At 46.3% G+C, this 21368-nt stretch overlaps 1 protein-coding gene across 2 annotated transcripts in view; it reads left to right on the top strand.

Annotated features, from left to right (window-relative positions):
• The window catches only part of CDK4 (cyclin dependent kinase 4), a 304146-nt gene that overhangs the window by 199842 nt on the left and 82936 nt on the right, over positions 1–21368 (top strand). For both annotated transcript variants that reach the window (XM_078688767.1, XM_078688760.1), the window contains exon 5: positions 14525–14634. In XM_078688767.1, the coding sequence (XP_078544893.1) occupies positions 14525–14634 (110 nt within the window). The remainder of the gene's footprint in view (positions 1–14524; positions 14635–21368) is intronic.

Raw genomic sequence — 21368 nt, 5'->3', positions numbered from 1 at the left:
TCCTTTCATCTTATTTTTCTTTAAGACGCATGTGACAACCGATGATGAGACAGGGGCCTGTCTGGAAATTTGATACCAGTTACCCCGACGGTGGTGTTTCCGTGAGGTGTCACTTGCGTCTTTCACATTTTTTGCTCTAACAAGAGCAGTGTCCAACGTTGGGTGTGGATACAGTGGTAAATCCCGGGATTCGGGTACACCTTATGTGTTGGTTCTGGTGTGTTGCCCTGGAGAACAGGTTTTTATACATTGGCGGAGAACAGTGCATATTGTCTCTTACAATATTGGTAAGAGAGTGGTAGGGAGTAGGACGTTTGGAACACCCCCCCTCTAGTCACTGATTTGGTCGTACGCCGAGGGAGTGGGTCTTGATTGTTTTACAAATATGCACTAGCCAATTACAAATCCCTTATGATTAAGAAAAAAACGACTTACTTTACCCAACAAATTGAACAAGCCAAAAATTCAACTAAAGAATTATTTGGGGTGGTAGAAAAACTAACGGTCATATCAAATAAATCAATAGTGGGAAGCAGTCAAGTTCTTTGTGATAACATTGCAACTACTTTCAGGAATAAAGTTTATGACATTTATAATAATTTTTCCACCATCCCCAAACTACCAATCATATTTTTACCTACCTCCAAAAGTGAAGAGAATTATGTTTTTAAATTCACACAGGTGCATAGTGAGCTTGTGGAAAAACGTATTCAAAAAATAAAATCGTGCTCCCCTTTGGATCCCTGCCCCCCTGTAGTATTAAAAAGTATAGCAAAGGAGTCTCCTACTGACTAATATTTTCAATAATATGTTCCTATCAGGCTCATTCCCGGCCATTTGGAAGGACACAGCCATATTCTCCCTTTGATAAAGAAGGCGAACCTGGATATAAATGTAACAAACAATTATCGGCCAATTGCTAGGCTACCTTTCCCGGGGAAAATAGCTGAAAAAATAATGAACAACCAGCTTACACAGTTCATTCAAGAAAAGGAACTACTTGACTCTTCTCAATTTGGGTTCCGTTCAGGGCACTGTACGGAAACGGCACTAATCAAGGCTACCAAGGAGATCAGAGCAGCAATGGACCATGGAGGTATGGCTGTTCTGATTCTCCTCGATTTGTCGGCTGCCTTTGATACTGTGCATCATGACACACTGATACAGCGTCTGGGAAAAATAGGAGTAGAGAAGTCCGCTCTCTCTTTAATAGCATCATTTAAAAAAAATAGGAAACAGACTGTGACCCTAGATCAGTTTCAAGCTGCCCCTTACGTACTCCCATGTGGGGTCCCTCAGGGGTAATCGTTCAGCCCATCGTTGTTAAACAGGTATGTGTCTGAATTGGCCCCTTTGGTTAAAAAATTCTGCTTCAATCTGACATCATATGCAGATGACACTCAGATTGTCATAGAGGTGCATAAAGATCAAGCTCCACCGGCTTCACAATTACAATGAGGGAAGTCAGTCATTGGATGGGTAGGCATTGCCTTAAACTGAACTCGGATAAAACTGAGGTAGTTATCTTTGGCAACCTCCGAGCCACATGGGATGACTTATGGTGGCCGGTGGATATCAGTGAACTCCTGAAGCCGGTAGAAAAGGCAAAGAATCTCGGAGTGTTGATCGATAACAAACTTACCTTTTCTCATCAAAATAACGCCACAGTGTCAGCTGCTTTTTACCCGATAAGTAAATGGAGGAAGATTATACCCTTCATCCCTTCAGACCTTAGGAGGATGATGGTAACAATGTTAGTGCTATCGAAATTAGATTATTGCAATGGCCTTTATCCTGGGTTACAGAAGCAACATTTGAAAAAACTACAAATGGTACAGAATGCCGCTGTTAGGCTTTTGCTGGATGTACCAAAATATCAATCTGTTTCAGATGACATAAGGAAACTCCACTGGTTACCAGTAACTCAGCGTATCAAGTTTAAAGGCTTTGAACAATATTGGGCCTGAGCCACTAAAAAGTTTGTTCGCATGGTACCACCAAGGTAGATGTTTAAGGTCTACTAACGCCAGGTTGATGCTGGTACCTAAAATTCGTACGACAAACTGGGGAGGCCGAAGTATAAGCTACAGTACAGCTAAACTCTGGAACACTCTCCCAGTTGATATTCGAGCAGCCAACTCCCTCATTACCTTCAGAAAAAGTCTGAAAACCTGGTTGTTTAATTAAATCCATTGAATCTATGCTCTTTTCTTCTCCTTCTGTCATGGCTACTTGGGTCCAGCGCCAAGACACCTTCGGGTATTCGTGTGCTTTAAAAATCATATTAACATAACATAACATAACAGGGCCCATTCCACTCGGGCCACGGCGGCTACTACTGCCCTGGGTCGGGGAGCCCCCTTGCAGGACATCTGTCAGGCAGTTACGTGGGCCTCGCTGCACACATTTGCTAGACACTACTGCCTGGACAGCCAAGTCCGGAGAGATGGCTTTTTCGGCCGTTCCGTTCTCCAGGACTTTCTGGTGTGATCTTTGTTTGCAGACCCACCACCGGGGTTGGTATTGCTGGGGTATCTATTCTATGGTAAGGAATCTAACACTAACCTGTTTCTTTCAGATGCACAAGTTACTTACCTTAGGTAACGATATATCTGTAAGAAACAGTAGTTAGTGTTAGATTCCTTACTGCCCCACCCATCCTCCCCGTTCTGTTAACCAATATCTAGGGTTAAGGTATCTCCCTTTCAGGGCCCTAGATTTTTTGGCACCAGTGTCGGTATCTGGCATGGCTCTGCGTTCCTGGCGCGGAAAGCTATGTACAAGAACTGACGTCAGCGCACGAGGACGGCGTCTAAGTACTCCGACGTCATCCCGGCGATCACGACGAAGACGGACGCAGAGCCGCAGACGACGCCTACCGACGCCCAAGGGTACTGCTACGCAAAACTTTCCGGATCCAGTCTGATGCCTGGGGATATTCAAAGGTAAGGAATCTAACACTAACTACTGTTTCTTACAGATATATTGTTACCGAAGGTAAGTAACTTGTGCATCTGTCCCCCTTCAGCGTAGCCAGGCAGCCTGTAGGAGGCAAAACTACTGTGCTGGCACATTACATAAAATAAGCGTGCTTTCACTCACAGCACACAAAGGAAGTCAGTTGGTGTTGAATGTAAGCGGTTTCAGAAGCTGTTTCCGAGTTCCCTTGTAATAGGCTGTATAGAAACAAAGGCAACTTGTCAGGTAGACACCAAACCTAAATAAACATATAGCCGTAGATGAGAATGTTTGAGAGCTGTAACTTGTGAGAGCCACAGAAACAGAGCGGAGAGATTAGTCAGGGAAAGAAATCTAAATCTGAAAAGAAGATACAAAGTAAGGTGAGAGGCACAGCAACCACAGTGAAGTTATTTGTCGGGGAAGGAGGAAGTTGGGCTCAATTGCTCCCATTAGGAACCAAAGTGGAGGGAATAGAAGTCATTGGCCAGCAATGACCTAGATTCACCCTGAGAGAGGGAGTCGGATGTAGAAGTCATGCTTTCCTTTAATCTAATAATCAGGTGAGGTACTTAAATTGTAAGGCCAGCCTCCTCTTTTCTCCTTTCTTCCGTTTAAATGTGAACTTTCTGAGTGGTATGCTGCATTCTTACATAGACCATGAAAGGGTGCGTTTTAAGGTGGAAGATGGTGTTTATTTCAAACGCGTTGAATTTGAGATGTCACAGGGCATTAGAAACAGATATTGAAGCACTATGGTCGATTTAAACTAGCAACTCTGCAAGAAACCATGCCCGCTCTTATGTAGTATTAGCTATGAAGTGAGGGCCACTGCTCAGGGAATACGTGCACTGTGTTCCAAGCAGATATTACTTTGTAACCACAATCTCAGTGCTGTCAACTCCTTGCAAAGCTAGAATTGGGCAAGTGAAGTCATTAGATTTGAATTATCTCTCAAAAGGAAATATGCCACCAAGTGCAGAGAGTAGGGCATCTTATGGCACACTGACATAAGGAAAACAGAACTCTTGGAGCACAGGTCTTCTCTTTAGTAAAAACTAGAGAGAAGCACTGCAAGAAGAAATAATCTGATAGTCCCCTAACAGCAGATTCCTTACCATAGATGTATCCCCGAGCTGTCAGGCTGGATCCTGACTTTTTTTCGTGAGCAGTACCTCCGTGCTGGTAGGTGGCGTCGTTTGGCGCCACTTAGCGGCGGCCGCTTTGGAAGTGATGTTCGGGGTGCCTTTATAGGTGCCACCTACGCACGCAGACATCCATTCTTTTCTTTCCGCGCCAGTCAGCGCAGATCCAGGAAGAGTTACCCCTTAGTCACTTTTGGCTAAGCTTTTTTCGACGTTTTGTCAGTCTTTTTTGAAGTCTTACCTCCTGTTGTGGCCGAAATATCATCAAAGAAGGCTGGCTCTCAGCCTTGCTGTGCCGGTCACCGACAGATGTCTGTGACGGACCTACACATTGTTTGCCTCTAGTGCTTCGACGAGACCATGACCCGAAGGTCTGTCCCGACTGACACAGCATTAATGCGAAGGCCTTGAGGAAGCGATCCCCCAAACTCCTGACAGCTCGACGTGCGATGCTCGAGGTCCCCATCGAGAGGAAGATCCTGAGAGCGTTTGCAGAGTCCGAGGTAGTCTTCGCACTCCAAGTCGTTTAGCCATTCCGGTAAGTCTCGGCATGCTCCAACTTCATCTTGTCCGTCGGCTGATGATGGAGCATCACTAAAGGCCTCTGTCCAGAGGTGTGCCAGTGCCTGGGCAGTCTCTGGGCCTCCCGATGTTTCCAGTAGGTGGAGCGCCCCTCCGCTCAACTTCGAGACTTTTATGAGGCCATGGGACTCGTATTTGAGTGGCCCGGTCCCTCTGGCACGCCTTAAGGCCCCACGGGTTTGGGAGGGGCCCCTACTGGATCCACACCATCGGAGCCAGGTGGGCCTCAGGGATCCACCCCAGTCGTGCCATGTGGACTGACGCTCCTGGCACCACCATCCTCATGTTCGAGGCATGTGGGCTGCTGAATTCATATCTGTGCATAGATCGCCGCCTAGTGTTGGGTCCGGATGATTGCACATTGTTGTCCTGGAAGAGTCTTCGAAGTATCACGAGATAGGTGGCTCCTCCCTTGGACTACAGTGCGCATGGGCATTCTCTCCATCCCCAGATTGTTTTTCGCCATTGTGGCAGAGATGGAGTATAGTACAGTAAGAGATGTCCATGCAAAGAGTGAATGCTGCAGCTGCGACAGGCACCGGGGAGGCGGGTGGGCGATATGAATATCAGCAGCCCTACATGCCAAGAACAGATGATCCCAACACCAGTCCAAGGATCCATAAGGCTGGGATTCTTCAGAGCCCAGAGGTCCTCTCCCATTCTTCCATGAGTCTTAGCCCAAGTCGGTACCTGAGGACACCCCTCCGGCTCTGTGGCAGGGGATGTAAGGAATATGCTACTTAGCAGTATGCATCTGTTCTTGGCATGTAGGGCTGCTGATATTCATATCTGTGCATAGATCGCCGCCTAGTGTTGGGTCCGGATGATTGCACATTGTTGTCCTGGATCATAGTGAAGCTAGTGGACTGGACACTTCTCCAGATACTGGCATGTTTTCTTCCCCTACTGAGACTACAGAGGAGGGAGTTTCATTCGCTAAGGTGGTGTGGAGGGCAGCCTGAGATCTGAACCTTAGTTTGCCCATGGTGGCAGTCAAGGCTGATATCTTGACTGAAGTACTTCAGCCCGGGAGTATCCCCTTCCGAACTACTTCTCCTATTCAACAAAACACTTACTGATGTCCTGCTCCAGGGGACCCTAAATTCCTCATGGAATATCCTACTGCGGAGAGCTTGGTAGTCCAACTCTCCACTTCACATGTAAATCCAGGCGCATTCCCAACTACCCTGCCAAAACTGAAATCCAAGAGGCTTAACAATTTAGGCAAGAAAATGTTTTCTTCCTCCAGCCTGGTATTGCGATCGGTGATCACTGCATGACTTTTGGGCCACTATTGCCATGCTCTGTGGGATACGGTATTGCAGTTGCTGCCAACGGTCCCAGAGGAGCCCCAGGCAGTGCTCTTCCAAGCTGTTGCCGACAGGACGGATGCAGCTAAGTTCACCATTAGATATAGACTAGACACCCCTGACTCACTAGGCAGAGCGGTTTTGTCGACAGTGGCGCTGCGATGCCACACCTGGTTGAGAACTACTGGGTTTTTGGAGACGTCCAGACTTCACTCATGGATATGGCCTTTGATGACTCCGGTCTTTTTGGAGACAAGGCGGATTCGGCCCTGGAGTGCTGTAAGGACAGGAGGGCCACAACCAGGTGTTTGGGCCTTTCCATGGCCCCTCACCCCCCTCAATGCATCCACATAAGGGGCGTACTACTGTGCCCTTATCCACCCAGCCATCACGGTGCGAAAGCTTTCCAGTCTGTGTGGCCATGGTACCTACCGGCCCTGTTGGTCGGGTGGCCAGCAGTCGGTTCAGTCCCCCCACCCCCCTGCAGCTACAGGCTCCAAACACTCCTAGTCTGTACGTTTACCATCATGAGACCCAGTGGGTGACAGGATTTGCTAACAATTGCCCCACTGGCAGTCCATAACATCAGACAGGTGGGATTTGTATATTGTCCGAAAAGGCTGCGCCTTCCCCTTCGAGACTGCCACTCCTTCAATGCCACCTACATACGACATGCTGACAAAGGACCACCCATCTCTTCTCCGCTGGGAAGTGATGGCTCTTTTGTCTAAAGGAGCCATATAAAGAGTGCAGACCCCAGAGGTGGGTTGTGCTTGTTATTCCCGCTACTTTCTGGTGCCCAAGAAGGATGGAGGCCATATTCCTATCCTAGACCTGCACTCCCTCAACATCTTCCAAAATGCTCACTCTTTCTCAGGTCCTATCTGCGCTGGACCCAGGAGACTGGATGGGAGCGTTGGACTTGCAGGAAGCATATTTTCATGTTCCCGTCCTATTTACCAGTGGTTCACAATGGGCCATGGGCACTTTCAGTTTGCTGTGCTCCCCTTTGACCTCACTAGCGCCCCTCGGGTGTTCACCAAGGTGATGGCAGTGGTTGCAGCTCATCTGCAGAGATCGGGGGTGCCAGTCTTCCCCTTTCTCAACAACTGGCTGATGAAGGCGGGCTCGCCCTAGACTGTGTCCCACCTCCAGACTATGGCGGACCTCCTGCATTCTCTGGGGTTCACTGTCAGTGTGCCGAAGTCACACCTGACTCCCTCTCAGTTGCTCCCTTTCATTTGAGCTGTTCTAGACTCAATGAAGTTTGTGCCTCTCATGCCACACCGCTAGTCCCGAATATTCAGGCTATCCTGCCGATGTTTCAGCCGCTATCCTGGATTTCTGTGAGACACTCGGAGGCTGCTGGGCCTCATGGCCTCTTGCATCCTGCTGGTGACACATGCCTGCTGGCATATGCGGGCTCTGCATTGGGGCCTGAAGTTCCAGTGGGTGCAACATATGGGGAAATTTCTCCAGCATGGTCCAGATCCCGGAGGGCACTGCGAAAGATCTGTAGTGGTGGTTAGCGAACCACGTTTGGGTCAGCAGCAGACCCCTCTCCATTCCCCAACAAGATCTCACATTAGGGACAGATGATCCACTCCTGGGATGGGGTGGCCATCTGGGAGAGGTGGAGATCAGAGGACTCTGGAATCTGGACCCCCACATCAACCTGTTGGAGCTACGAGCGATCCGATTGACATTGAAAGCTTTTTAACTTCCATCCAGGGAAGGGGGGTGAAGGTGTTCACGGACAACACCCCCACCACTTGATTCTGCAGCGTCATGGGGTCGTAGACCCTTGGTCAAGAGGCCCTGCATCTTTGCACATTGCTGGAACATCAGGGCATATCCCTGGTGGTTCAACATTTGGTGGGTTCTTCAAACGCCAGAGCGGATGAAATCATCCAAAGATTCCTCGCAGATAACGAATGGCGTCTCCATATGGAAGTGGAGCTAGGTCTCTTTCAGCAGTGAGGAGAGCCAAGGTTATATCTGGTCATCCATGATGACAAAGTGCAATGTCAGCAGTTCTTCGCGCTGGAGTTTTCACAGTGGCTCTCCGAGACGCTTTTTGTCTAGAGTTGAGCTCAGGCCTCCCTTCCGCCTACAACACTCCTGCCCAGTGTTCTCAAGAAGATCAGGAACAACTGCAGCCAAGTCATCCTTGTGGTTCTGGATTGGGCATGAAGAGTCTGGTTACCTGGGCTGTTGAGCATGGCCATCGATCCTCGGATACTGCTGCCCCTTCAGGACTGTCTCCTGTCACATCAGTAGGGGTGGGTTCTCCACCCGAACCTGTCAACGCTCCACCTTCTTGCGTGTAGATTGAGCAGTGACAGTTAACAGCTTTCAACCTTCCTCCCGAAGTCTGTGACATTATCTTGGCAGCCAGGCGTGCCTCCTCCAAGACGATTTATGCCTGTAGTTGAACAACATTTGTGGCATGTTGTACAGAAATGTATTCCCTTTCTGGGTGGATGACCACCTCTTCGTGGGGTATGTTTGATTGAAGAAGGGACAGTTCATACAGAAAAGGACCATCTCATGATGGATCGTACTCTGAAACAAAATCTGCTGCACATTGGCTAAAATGCAACCCCCCTGAGGGTTTGTATGCTCATTCCGCCAGAGCTAAAGCTGCGAAAACTGCGGTAGCTCGCGCTGTTCCAGACGTGGACATCTTCCAGGCAGCAACGTGGGCTTCTCTGCACATGTTTATCAAACACTACTGTCTGGACTGTCCGGTCCATAGGGATGGGCTTTGCCCATTAGGTCCTGCAGGACTTCCTCGTGTGAAATTGGTCTGCAGACCCACGTCCTGGGAGGTATTGCTTGTGTTTCTATTCTAAGGTAAGGAATCTGCAGCTAAAGGTCTCTATCAAATGAACAAGTTACTTACCTTTGGTAACGCCTCATCAAGTAAAAACTCTATCTAGCTGCAGATTCCTTACTGACCCACCTATCCTCCCTGCTCTGCGAACGGATTTCTAGGCACACAGCTTTCACATTTTAGGGCCCAAGTTTTCCAACTAGTGGTCAGTGTACTTCTTGACTGTGGTTCTGGCATAGAAAGTCGCGAAAAGTAACTGTTGTCAGCGTGCCTAGGTGGTGCCAATATAGGCAGGGTGAACTTCCCTTCCGAATGAATGAAGTTCATTGTTGTTGATGTTGGGTGGGGGGGGGGGGGGGGGGGAAATGTTGATTAAGGACTGTCAACAAGAGTTACCATTTCCACGCCTAAACCTGCACACGGGAACACACTGCTTCTTAGGTCAGTCTGGGGGTGCCAACATACCTCTCCAATCTTGCAGTGGTGAAAAACATAAGTTTTAATGTGAGAGGCCTCAAAGCTCCAGCCAAGCATGTGACTGTGCTCTTCTTTTTGCGTGACACAGATTGTGACAAATGTTTGCTTCAGGAAACACATCAAATGAGACTGGTCGAGACTGCAATCTCTCTGGTTCTCCAGGCCGTTTTTCTCCTCAGGGTTCCCAAAGTCGGGAATGTAGCAATCATACTGGCTAATAAATTCAACAGCAAACTTCTAGACGCACTCTTGGACATACCAGAATGACTATTGGCACCTTGCGTCCTGATTGGACCCACCACCCAAACCCTGGCCACCATATTAGCTTCAACCAAGAATTAGGAGATGTTCCTTAAATCTGCTCTCACATAAGTTATGCCTTCCCCTGATAGGGACGTACTGATTGGATGGGACCTTTAACATAGTTATGGAAACTGACCTGGATAGATTCGCACTCAGGATGGGGCTTACTGGGGCACTAAAGAAGAGGATCCTCAAATAGATGAAGGACATAGGGCTGGTGGATATATAGTGAGACTTTCACCCCACAAAATGCTACTACACTATTTATTTCACCTCAGGCAGACGTATGCTAGGCTGCACTTTTTGGGGGGTTCTACGCACAAGCACGCAAAGACTATATGCATCAACATTGAAGCGTTGCCCCTTTCTGATCACTCGCCCATTATAATAGCGCTGCAAATGCCCCATACAGACACTCTCATGCGTTGTAGAGGCTTACCAATAACTTACTGAAACACCACATGGTAGCCGACAAGTTTAACCGCTGCCTAGCAGATTTCCTCAGTCTCAATGATACTCCAGACACGACTGTCCAGATGTTGTGGGACACACTGAATGTGGTTATCCGGAAGAAATTTATCTCGCAAACAACACATTTCAATTCTTGTGATATGGCATGACAAGCCACAATTTTTATGTGGCTCTCTACACAGCTGAAGCTCTACTCCCCTCTGACACCGATGAATACCAGTCCTAACACCCGAGCAAGCACAGTTGCTAGAAGAGGATATCTCCATAGTGTACATCATGTCGCTGATCACCAGGCTTCAACTATGGGAAAGCTCCCGCCCCAATGTGACTTTTCCAACACACAAAAAACAGAAACCCAGTTTATATCCAGGTACACACTTCTAAGCAGGGTTAATATTTTATGTCAAAACTAATATAAAAAATGATTACCAGTCCCTAGAAAGGTGTTACAATCTGAGTCACATCCTTGTGTACATGAAGGCCCTTCAGAATAAGAGAAAACAGGATTCGGTTTTCAAGTTGGAAAGTAGACGGTTGAGGTTTTTGGGGTCAGTTTGGCGAGAACAGGAGGATCAGCCCCCCTTCACAAATTATCCAGCAAGCATGCAGGTTACAGAGAACTTTCAGAAAATGTGCCGGTGCCAGGCTAAAAGATGAGCAGATTGGCATTTGTTCAGATCAAATGAAATTTGATAGAAGGTACTTGGAAAATACCAAGTACAAAGAGTTAAGTAGTAGATTTGCAAGAGTTTTATTGTTTTATTGAATGAGTTTGAGATCCTAATGGCATGATAGGAAGCACCTTGTATAAAGTTTTGAGCAATAGAATGCAATTTGGTGTGAGTTTACTAACCTGCAGCTCCCAAGAAAAAGCTTCATCTAAGACGTAGCCTGTTCCCATCAAAGGGAAGAGAGATGACTTAAATACTTTAAGGCCTGACTCCATTGGAAGTAGACTACGACTATTTTTGCAGAATCATCAACATGTCGTGTTTGACGCAGATGTCGTCTGTCCTTATCTTTCCAAGAACCTGTGAAAATGCCAAGTCACTAATACATAGGCATGAACAAGACACTTGATGTGACATCAGTCCGGAACAAGTGCCTTGTTATCTCTATTTCAAATCAGACAAGAAGAATAGCTAACACAATGTAGTCTGAATTGTCGTATTTTTAACTTATTTGTTTACAAAATGCATCTTGAAGCTCATTGGTTATACCAGCCATTCCTACGGTGATATGGGAAATTCCATCTTAGATAGGGAATAGTTTAAAAGGACTGCCACTTGACCACTTGTCAGGAGAGGTCCTTCACCCCAGATTATCATGCAAGTTAATGCCAGAGAAGATCTTGCCTAACAGAGATGCTGCTGTATCGCACTTTCTAGTGAAAGCTGATATCGAGCCCGAGTCCTTGAGGAAATGATGCTGATGTGATGCGTTTGCCTTACGCAGGCAACACAGCCTTCCTGTCTATTAATATCATAGCGCTTGGCTATAGACAAGTATGCAATGTTCTGAAAATCTACATACAAGTTATTCTACTCTATGATCTTCAAGCATTGTGCAGTGAAGTAGGGTTTAGGGTGTTGAGTTCTTTAGATAACATTTTAACCAACATAGAACTTTTAATTGAAATCTTTTTATTTGTAACTTCCTGTTTGCTGTTTTAATTATATATATTCTGTGTGTGTTTTTGCTGTGCTAAGTAACAGGGTGCAACTGCTGAAATAAATGTACCTTTTAGTTAAAGTGCCTTTTTTTCTTAGTGCAGTTTTGTGTGTGGTATTGAGAAGTACACTGTGTATATTGTGTTTCCAATCACCACGGTGTCCCTGGATACCTGTTTAGGGGCTGTTAGTAACCCAAAAGCATTGATGTCACTTCAACTCTGTATTGGGTGAATTTTTTGCGGGGCTACAAAAACAGGTCTTTCACATTCAGGCATTGGTGCATTGAACTAAGTTGATTCGTGTCACCTGTGGGTGTGAAAACAAACCTTGTAGAGCGGAGTCAGAGACTCAGTTTATGCAACTACAGAAGAGTTGATCCACCAAGAGCAGGACCACTTCCTACTCGACCTCCCAATCCTTTTGTCCAGTTCTAGTCTCCCACCTTGTGACATGGATAACATTCTGTACACATCATTCCAAGACATCTAGAAGAAAAGCAGGTGTGACCAAGAACATATAAGAGGGCAAGACATGACATCACCCTCCAAGGATATGCACGTATAAGCAAATTGACTATTTTCGGAAGGATCGTGGGATGAGAGCTATCTTCAAATTTGCATGGAATATTTTCAGTTAAAACGATCATGAACCTATCCCACTACTTCTGTCCATCCCCCATTTTATACTACTGCTTTCCAGCTGCTCAGTGACATATTTGCCCTGCCCTGGCATAGGTAAGCCATCCCTCTAGCTGGGTGCACTATATCAGTGGTGAGGGTACAGGTGCATGCACCCTGTACCCCTAGAGTGTCTAAGTCTATTCTTAGACATTGCAAGTGCAGTAAAGCCATAAAGAGTATATGGTATGGGAGTTTGTCAGTACGAATTCCACAGCACCTTACTTTTCTGAAAACTGGAAAGTTTGATATCAAACTTCTCAGTACATTAAAGCCGCACTGATGCCAGTGTGGGATTTAATGATAAATGAAGTCAGAGGGCAACTCAGAGATGCCCCCTGAAAAACGACCTATCTCTAGTGTCCTGGCTGGGTGGCTGCTCGCCAGCTGCCACCACCAGACATGCTTCTAGACCCCTGGGCCGAGAGCCTGCTACTCTCGGGGTCCTGAAACAAAGCACATCCTGGGACAAGGTGCCAAGCCTCCTACCCCAGGATGGGCTGGGTCCACAAAGGGGTAGCTTCAAAGGCCTGCCACCTTTGTGTGCTACCCCAGCCATTTACTGCTCCCAGCAACTGGCCCCCACCGGTTCTGACCCCCACTTTGGCCAGGAGAATCGGCGGGAAAACCAAGTTAGGAGGAGAGGTGTGCCTACCTTTGCCAACCCCACCCCTCAGGTGTAGAAGGCGAGGTGAAGCACAACTCTCAGTCCCTTCCATCTTGAAGATGGGGGGACCCGGCCAACCAGAGCAAGGCTTATGCCCCCCTACCACTGGAGGGTGGAGAAGGGGGGTTGTACCCACCCCAAGAAAGGGACACATTGATCCCAAACTGTACCTACCTGTAACTCTCCTAAATTTAGTTGTCTAGGGGCAACCCTGAACCTTGCCTCCTCAGAGACGAAGAATCAAGAATAAGGACCAAAGAGCTGTGCTGAAGGAAGAAGAGGAGGACACCAACTGACTTGGCCCCAGCCCTACCGGCCTGTCCCGACCACAACCTGCTACAGCGAAATCCAGGTGTGTCCTACAGCCAGCAGCCCCCAAGAACCCAGAGGACCTGTCCTGCCTTCTCCAACCAGACTTTGTCTTCCGTGAGCACCGGATTTGCTTACCCACTGACTCTGGCTCCGACCGAATCCGCAAGTCTGCACCCAATGCCCACCGCCTGAGTTTGAGTGGCCCAACACCACGAGGAGGTCTCCCCGGCGATCCTGACCAGGTATCTGGTGACCCCTGACCTACCTCAAGTCTCCACCGATGCCTGCAGCCCCTTTCTTACTCAATAGTAAATAAAAAGTAATTCCAACAGTTTTATGAACAAATGACTTACCTGTAACCAATCCAATTGCATTCAACTGCATTTAACTGCATTATTCTTGCAAAGTACTATTATACTTACCTGTACCATGCCTGGATTGGTTCTAGAAAATAAAATACAACTAAATAATATTTGTATACAAACAAATTGGTCTGAGTTCAGTGTTTGAATGTGTGACATAATTTCTTGCCTGAGTGTGTAAAATAAATGCTTAACACTACTCTGTGATAAAGCCTTACTGCTCGCCCACACTACCACAAATAGAGACTAAGGTATTACCTACGTTAGCCTCTGCCTACCTTTGGGGAGCCACTGGACTCTGTGCACACTACCTTACTTTGCTATAGTATATACAGAGCCAGCTTCCTACACAAGGGACCCAGCTAGTCTTCTTTTTCTTATTCTGATATATTTCCCGAGATTTATTTTCTTAAGCGATTATAAAGGTTTCACTTTTGCTAATGCTTCCATACTCTTTTTGATACCATAGCATTTATTGTCAACAATTTAAAAGCTGTGTGTTTTTTGTTTTGTTTACTGTAACTAAGTAGCCTCCCACAACAGGTGACCATTCACTTCGACAGTAGCTAACCCTCAAAGAGGTTTTAATTGTCATGAAGTAAGTGGATTCTGGACACATCTACCGGGCAGTTGGAGAAACAGAGGCTTGTTAGCCTTTCAACATCAGGATGTTTGAGGAGAGGAAATGTTGCTTTGTAATGTTGACTGGTGTGCTTCCTACCTGTGATTTACTGTCAATATTACTTTGCAGGTGGTCACTCTGTGGTACAGAGCACCTGAAGTACTGCTCCAGGCAACATATGCAACCCCAGTGGACATGTGGAGTGTGGGCTGTATATTTGCAGAGATGTTCCGGCGGAAGTGAGTACCTGTTGCTGAAACATTATTTTGAAGTGAATCTGATGGCTCCTGCAATTGATTTGTCTGGCATTGGCTTTTGGAGTTCTTGATTCGTTGTTTACTGGTTTCTGTAGCCCTTAAATCTATAGTAGCCACCTCACAGCATCTCATCAGTGTTTCCAGTTCTGGACTTTACAGTTACAAATCGTTGGCAACGCGTGTGTTATTTCTAATTAGTTCACATGATGCAACCAAATCTACAATACACAGAATGCATTATTTTGTTAAATGACAGCCCAGCTCTTGAAGTAAGTGGGGGGGGGGTACCCTTTGGGAATCAGATTTCACTCTGTTATGTTAGTATATTTTGTCACTATGTTAATTTGGAGGATGGGTGGGAAACTATATATCGTTCTTTGTGGCACAGCCATAGCCTACTATTGCTCGAAGAGCCTCTATTTTAACGGGAAAGTGAAGATTTTGTTAATTGTTTTGCAAAATTGTGTACAATGGTACTTACACATGGAAACTTGAACCTCCTGTTAAAGAATGTTGGACCAGGTTGATCATAATCCTCGGAATCTATCTATACAATATATGTGCACAAATGTGTCCATGGGGTTTGTATTCTGCATTGGATCTGAATTATGGGCAGTGGGGGGGGGGTGTACACTGCGCACAGTGTCTACTATGGTGCACGTTATGGTTCCATGTCAAAGTAGAAAAGTAACCCCAACTCTGGAAAAAAATGTGGCAAATCAATTTGGTGTCTCATTCATTGATTCGTTAAGTGAAGGTAGACCTCTCCTCCACTTGGTGGTTGCCAGGGGAGTACCCCCCCCCACCCCGACGCTCTATACACGTTATTATAGTATTCTATATGTTGGTGCTGTGACAAGATCCTGTTAAGCATGACAATATTCCTCGGTAAGGCGCTCAACTTTTATGAAGCGTTTGGTCTCATCGTGCACAGCTAGTTATTTATATAATTCTCCTCACCATACAATTACACAACAGTGGATGACCCATTTGTAAAGTGAGCCGGAAGGGGGCCCACAACACTCGTGTTGGGCCTTCATGCCAGTGCATTAAAGTAAAGTAACAAAATAACATGGGCGTGTCTTCCACTTTAAGCGTATGGAGGGTGGTTAGCAAAGAAGGAAAAAGATTGCGCCAGCCGGCCAGCTTTTAAGAATTGTGTTTTATTTACTTTTTAAAGGTAACAGTTACATTGGTGGGAAAAAGGACTTGATTTTAGGTTGTTTTTTTTTATTCTGGGAATTCAGCGTAAAAAGGATGTGTTGCTGAATTTTCCCCATTCATCCAGGGCTTGACCTTCATTCACCCTTGATCTCCACACCACCTTCCACTCACCTCTCAACTTTATAGCGAGCCCTCCCCTTTGCTTCCAACCGGCACTTCGTATGGCATGCCTGGGTCAAAAGCCTCACTGTAGACATATCTGACAGGCTAATAGTATTATACAGCGTTCAGGTGTAATGTCATAAAAGTACATCTTTAATCTTTATCCTTTTATAAGAGATTTCCGCGACTCACCTGTAACCAAGGCCTACAGAGCTGTGCATCCTAGCTGTGACGTTTCAACGTAGTAGAAATGGTATGGTTATCATCCATAGAAAGAACGAGAAGGCCGTGCAGTGATATTTTGTACAGCCATGGGTGGAGGGGGTTTCTTCGCAGAACCCCAGCTGCACAGAAAGGCCTGTTGGGCGAACGCTGTTGCTGAATAGACTCCAAAGTACTGGAGCTGTCTCTCGGACAGACCGACGGCGCCCCCGCCAGTACAGCTGCCTCTCCGCCCGATCACCTTGGGTGCCCCCAACAGGCTATTTAAATCCCAGTGCGCTGCCAGCAGGGCCGCGCGGTGCACTTGGCCCCAGCACAGGGCCTTGATCGCATTTCTGAGCAAGAATTCCATTGTTCACACAATCACTGCCGGTCCTGGGGAATTTCCCCTGACTCATACCTTCCTTCCAGCGCCTTTTGGGGGCAGTTTTTGCGGTGGGGTGGCAGAGAAGTCAGGGTGGCTTTAACAAGTGATTTCCACAAGGCAAATTAAAGTTATCGAGTATTGTTTCCCTAAAAGCAAAACTTTGTCAAATGTTTGCTATTTTTCAGGTTATTTATGTCTACTGCAAGAGGCCTAGGAAAGGGTTTGTCTCTGGGTATCCCCCAGTGTGCACCGAGTACAACTGACAGCCTGACACTCAGTCGGTTAGTATCATGCATTGTCCAGACTGAGGATACCTGGGACTTCACTTTTCTGTGGCCTCTGCCTCTTTTTACCCCCGACAGTCATTGCTGAGGGCGTGACCTTTTCTTTTAGTTTTGAAATGAATACTTTCTGACATATCACCTACTTTACTGTCTGGTTGATACTAGCGAGCTAAATATTGGAAAGTGTGTGAGGACATCCAGCAGTTGCAAAGCTTTCCTCATACAAAACTCTACAACATTTTTGGTCGCAATGGCAAATATAAACCTATATATTGCTCAATTTAATTACTGTAAAGTAACCCGTGGTTGCATTGTCCTGAATCACTAGACAATCACAACGGCAACACCAGCCACAAGTATATTTTCTAGGTCTTTTGGCCACCCCAGCACTGCCACCGAACAACGTGCGTTCGAAAATCGCCGCAATTTTCCAAAAAGAGAGAGAACGATTGCAAACAATTCTCAAGTAGAAAACCAACAACGTAAGTGCTTTAAAGCTCAAAGCCTAAAAAAAGAGTTGGAAAATCTGAACCGAGAACCCCAAAAAAAACATGATTGAAACGTGATGTTCTTAAAGAGAATAAAGAGGTCCGAATCGAGCATGTCATCATAGGAGTGGCGACTAACAGAAGATTTTTCTCTGGTAGGGTTTAAGAAAATATTTATGAATACAATTAGTGGATGTATGCCAGTACCTCCCAGCAGAAGAGGCAGAGACAAAACTAATTGTCTAAAGAATTGAGGACCTGTCACAGAAGGAACAGGAGTACTTGGAATAAAAGGAGGAAATCCATGCATGGTGTAGAAGGAGTTTGTCAGACTTGATTGGCCGCGCAGCTTTGTGTTTCTTTGAGAAGATTTGAGCTTCTACGACAGCCATAAGGCGGTTTTTTCTCCCCACAATTGAGGGGGAGACCAAATTAGCATTTTTGACTCTTTCGGCGAAGGGCGTTTTAGCAGGTGGTGGCACACAGATATTCCTCCTTCTGTGCAGTGAATAAAAGCAGGGCGCTAACTGGAAAGAATGAGGGAGACCCACACCTCTCTGTGCAGGGACTGATCTCTAGGCTCTGTTATCCGCTCTCTGACAGCAGCCCAAGGTTACTGGTCTCAGCCTCGTGTTCTTATCTGCTTGTTCTGCATTCCGCACAGGGTAGATTTTGAAGCAGCGAAGCCATTTCCATCTCGTCTTTTAATGTTATTTGTTAGCGTTCGTTTTATGCTTAAATTGCATTTTTTAAACACTATTAGTTCCTCATGAAATGATCCCTCTTTTAGGTGTCTTAAATTATCGACTCTGGTTTTAAACTTGAGAAGTGCTTTATGGCAGAGAGTAGTGGGGAAGACCACAGAAGTCTAACAGCACGAATCTCCCCGAGATGGCCTTGTGGAAAAATTGAGTAAGCTGGTAAAAGCGGTCTTTGTACTTTACAACAACAGATACATTATCCTGCTTTGCAGGGCACAGGTCCTAAAAACATACATTATCCTGCTTTGCAGGGCACAGGTCCTAAAAACCAGAAGTGGGGGACTAACCTAGTTAATCAGTATGTAAGTGTGATCACGGCACGGAAGATCACGGCGTGTGACATCACGGCGTGTGACATCACAATGCGTGATATCACAGGAAGTGGCATCACAAGAAGTGACATCAGATCTTAAGTCCTCACATATATGTTTAACATGTCTGTCAAGAGTACATTGGAGCACAATTCAAGTATACATGCAAACCCTCCTGATTTAGGCAGAAGATTCACACTTTTGTAAGCTACACATAAAACAATGCTGGCTTTTGCCAGTGCAAACTTCCTCTACCCATAGTGCTTTACAAGAAAAAATATTGATGTTTAAATTATTACAGCTCCTCCTCAGGGTAGTAAAGCACTATATAGATGCTATTTATTTTGTGTAAATACTGGGAAAGACCAACACATCTGACTTCTTACAGTGCATGCATATCTCCTAAACAGAGTCTGAACAAAGTGAAAAGCTGCCTCTTTAAAGTATGTGTGAAGTGCTAACACGGTGGGAGCTTTTGTTTCCCCTCTGCTGCATTTGCTTCTAGGTGAGAGGCTCCTGACTGCTGCCAGCCAGGAGACTTGAACAAAAGGAGACCTGATGACCCCTCAAATTCGGCCTTTGTTATGGGCCCAGCAGGAGTCAGAACTCCGAAACAAGAAAGCCCCCTTCCCCCCAGCATGTTGTTGTGGATTGAAAGCAGACCACAAGGTGAAGGCGCTGCTGAATGTGTCTCTGTGTTTGCAAATTACACCGGGACGAATGAAGCATATTTTTCAGTGGGGCCCAACGTGGATGCCATCCACTTGCGTGTAGCCCCGACTTGTGCCCTGTTGCTTTGCCTAAATATATGCATGCAGCGTGGAGCTCACAGACTTGAATCCAAGCACAGCTTACTCTGCCTTTAGATATCATACTCCAAGCCCAAAGCGCAAAAGGATGCTGGGGTACATATGAATCCAAGTCTTATACCCACCAGTCTTTACACTCCTACGTCACACTGCATTCAACCATGAAGACGCTTTTTATCTACCCTGGCTAATAGTGTCTTGGATGCAAAGTACATTGTTTTAGAGGAATTCTACCCTCATTTGCTTGTTTGTTTCCAAGAGCTTCACTTTTATGATGCAAGTGCTGGTGATTTATGAGTAACTGCCTTCTGTTTGATCCTGAGTGCTAAAATAAGGGTCTGTACTGACACAACAACAATACCCTGATACTGAAACCCAAAGTAATGAAGACGTAGGCTGTGAGGACTGCAAGCATGTTGCTGCATGCTCGGCAAAAGCATCCAGCAAATACCCTTAACTCCCGTGATTCAGTCCTTTTCACGGACATTGGCCCCATGAAAAGCCCTACTGCAGAGGCTTCCATGGGTGTGTAATTGTTGGACCTGGCTCATTCTACAGGGTTGTCCCTAAACGTCTTGACTTCCTCCTCCTATTTTTCGGACTTTCTTTCTGTTGATGGTAGGACTCGGGGCACTACTGCTTGGCGTATTTGGTTTACTTGTAAGTCCCTTGTAAAGTGGAATATCATATACCCAGGGCCAGTTAATTAAATCCTATTAGTGGGCCTCCAGCACTGCATGTGCCACCTACTGAAGTAGCCTTTAAACCTGTCTCAGGCCTGCCACTGCAGGGCCTGTTTGCAAAGTTTACTGCTACTTTGACATGACATTTAAATCTTGATGCTTGATTCCGGTCCAGGAAAGACATGGCCAGGCAGTTCGGGCTGGACTGTTCCCATGAGGCACAGGGTCAAGACTGATTTGCATATGGCCATGTCTGAACTGGGGTGGCTTGGTGAGCAAAATAACGATGGATTAAACCCAGATCTGTGACTGGGGGGGGGGGTTCATGTTTTGCCATTGTGCAATATTCTGTCCATCATGTTTTTTTTGCTGTTCACCCTATGTGGGAAGGGTATGCCGAGACGTGGGTCCCTTGCTCACTAGGCCACTGGAGTCAAGCTATCCTGGCTGAAGACGGCTGATAGCCAGAAACCGGTCCTAGGATGCTTGATTCCGGTCCAGGAAAGACATGGGTTGGCAGTTCGGGCTGGACTGTTCCCATGAGGCACAGGGTCAAGGCTGATTTGCATATGGCATGTCTGAACTGGGGTGGCTTGGTGAGCAAAATAACGATGGATTAAAACCAGATCTGTGACTGGGGGTGAATGTTTTGCCATTGTGCAACATTCCGTCCATCATCTTGTGTGTTTTGCCATTTAAATCTACTTGCCAAGCCTTAAACTCCCCTTTTATTACAGATAGGTCACCCCTAAGGTAGGCCATAGGTAGCCCTATAGGCAGGGTGCTGTGCGAGTAAAAGGAAGGACATGTACCTTTATGTTTGGCATGTTCTGTTAGTGACAAACAGCCTATATAGCTTTTCATTGCTGTGAAACCTACTCCTCTCATAAGCTAGCATTCCCTTATATAGTTTAAGTGATAATTCCCGATCAGAAAATAAGTGGCGCTGCCATGTTTGGTATGTATAGAGCAGTAGTGATAAATCCTACTTTGTCTTGTAGTTGGATTTCACATTAATATTTTAGAAATACCACTTTTAGAAGTAGGTATTTCTCTGTGCTTATAACTCTGTGTGCATTGCAGCCTGTCTCCAGTACACGTCTGGGCTGGGTGAAAGCTACACTTTGTGCATACTTTCTAGACAGCCACAGGACGGGCTGGGTGTGACAGGGGATACATCTGCATTCATCTGTATACTGATAGTCTTCCTGGACTGGGAGAGGGAAAGGTGGTTCTGATTTAACTTTGAATAGGCTGTGTCCTGGCCTCACACAAAGGACTGATTTACTCCCTACTGATCGTCTGGAGCCAGGGCTGGTATGAAAGGGATCTGTGTGCACTTCTAAGGGTTCCTTTGAAGTCACACCCTACATCAGACATTTTTTGAGCATATGTACTGGTGCTCTAACCCCGTATCTTCAGATACTGCGTGGGACATGTAACCAGATGCTGCTTGCTCTACATG

The sequence above is a fragment of the Lissotriton helveticus genome, chromosome 1_1, assembly GCF_964261635.1.
Source record: "Lissotriton helveticus chromosome 1_1, aLisHel1.1, whole genome shotgun sequence".
In the NCBI taxonomy this organism is placed as follows: Eukaryota; Metazoa; Chordata; class Amphibia; order Caudata; family Salamandridae; genus Lissotriton; species Lissotriton helveticus.
Note: the sequence above shows the minus strand (reverse complement) of the source record. Positions and strands in the feature narration are given on the sequence as shown.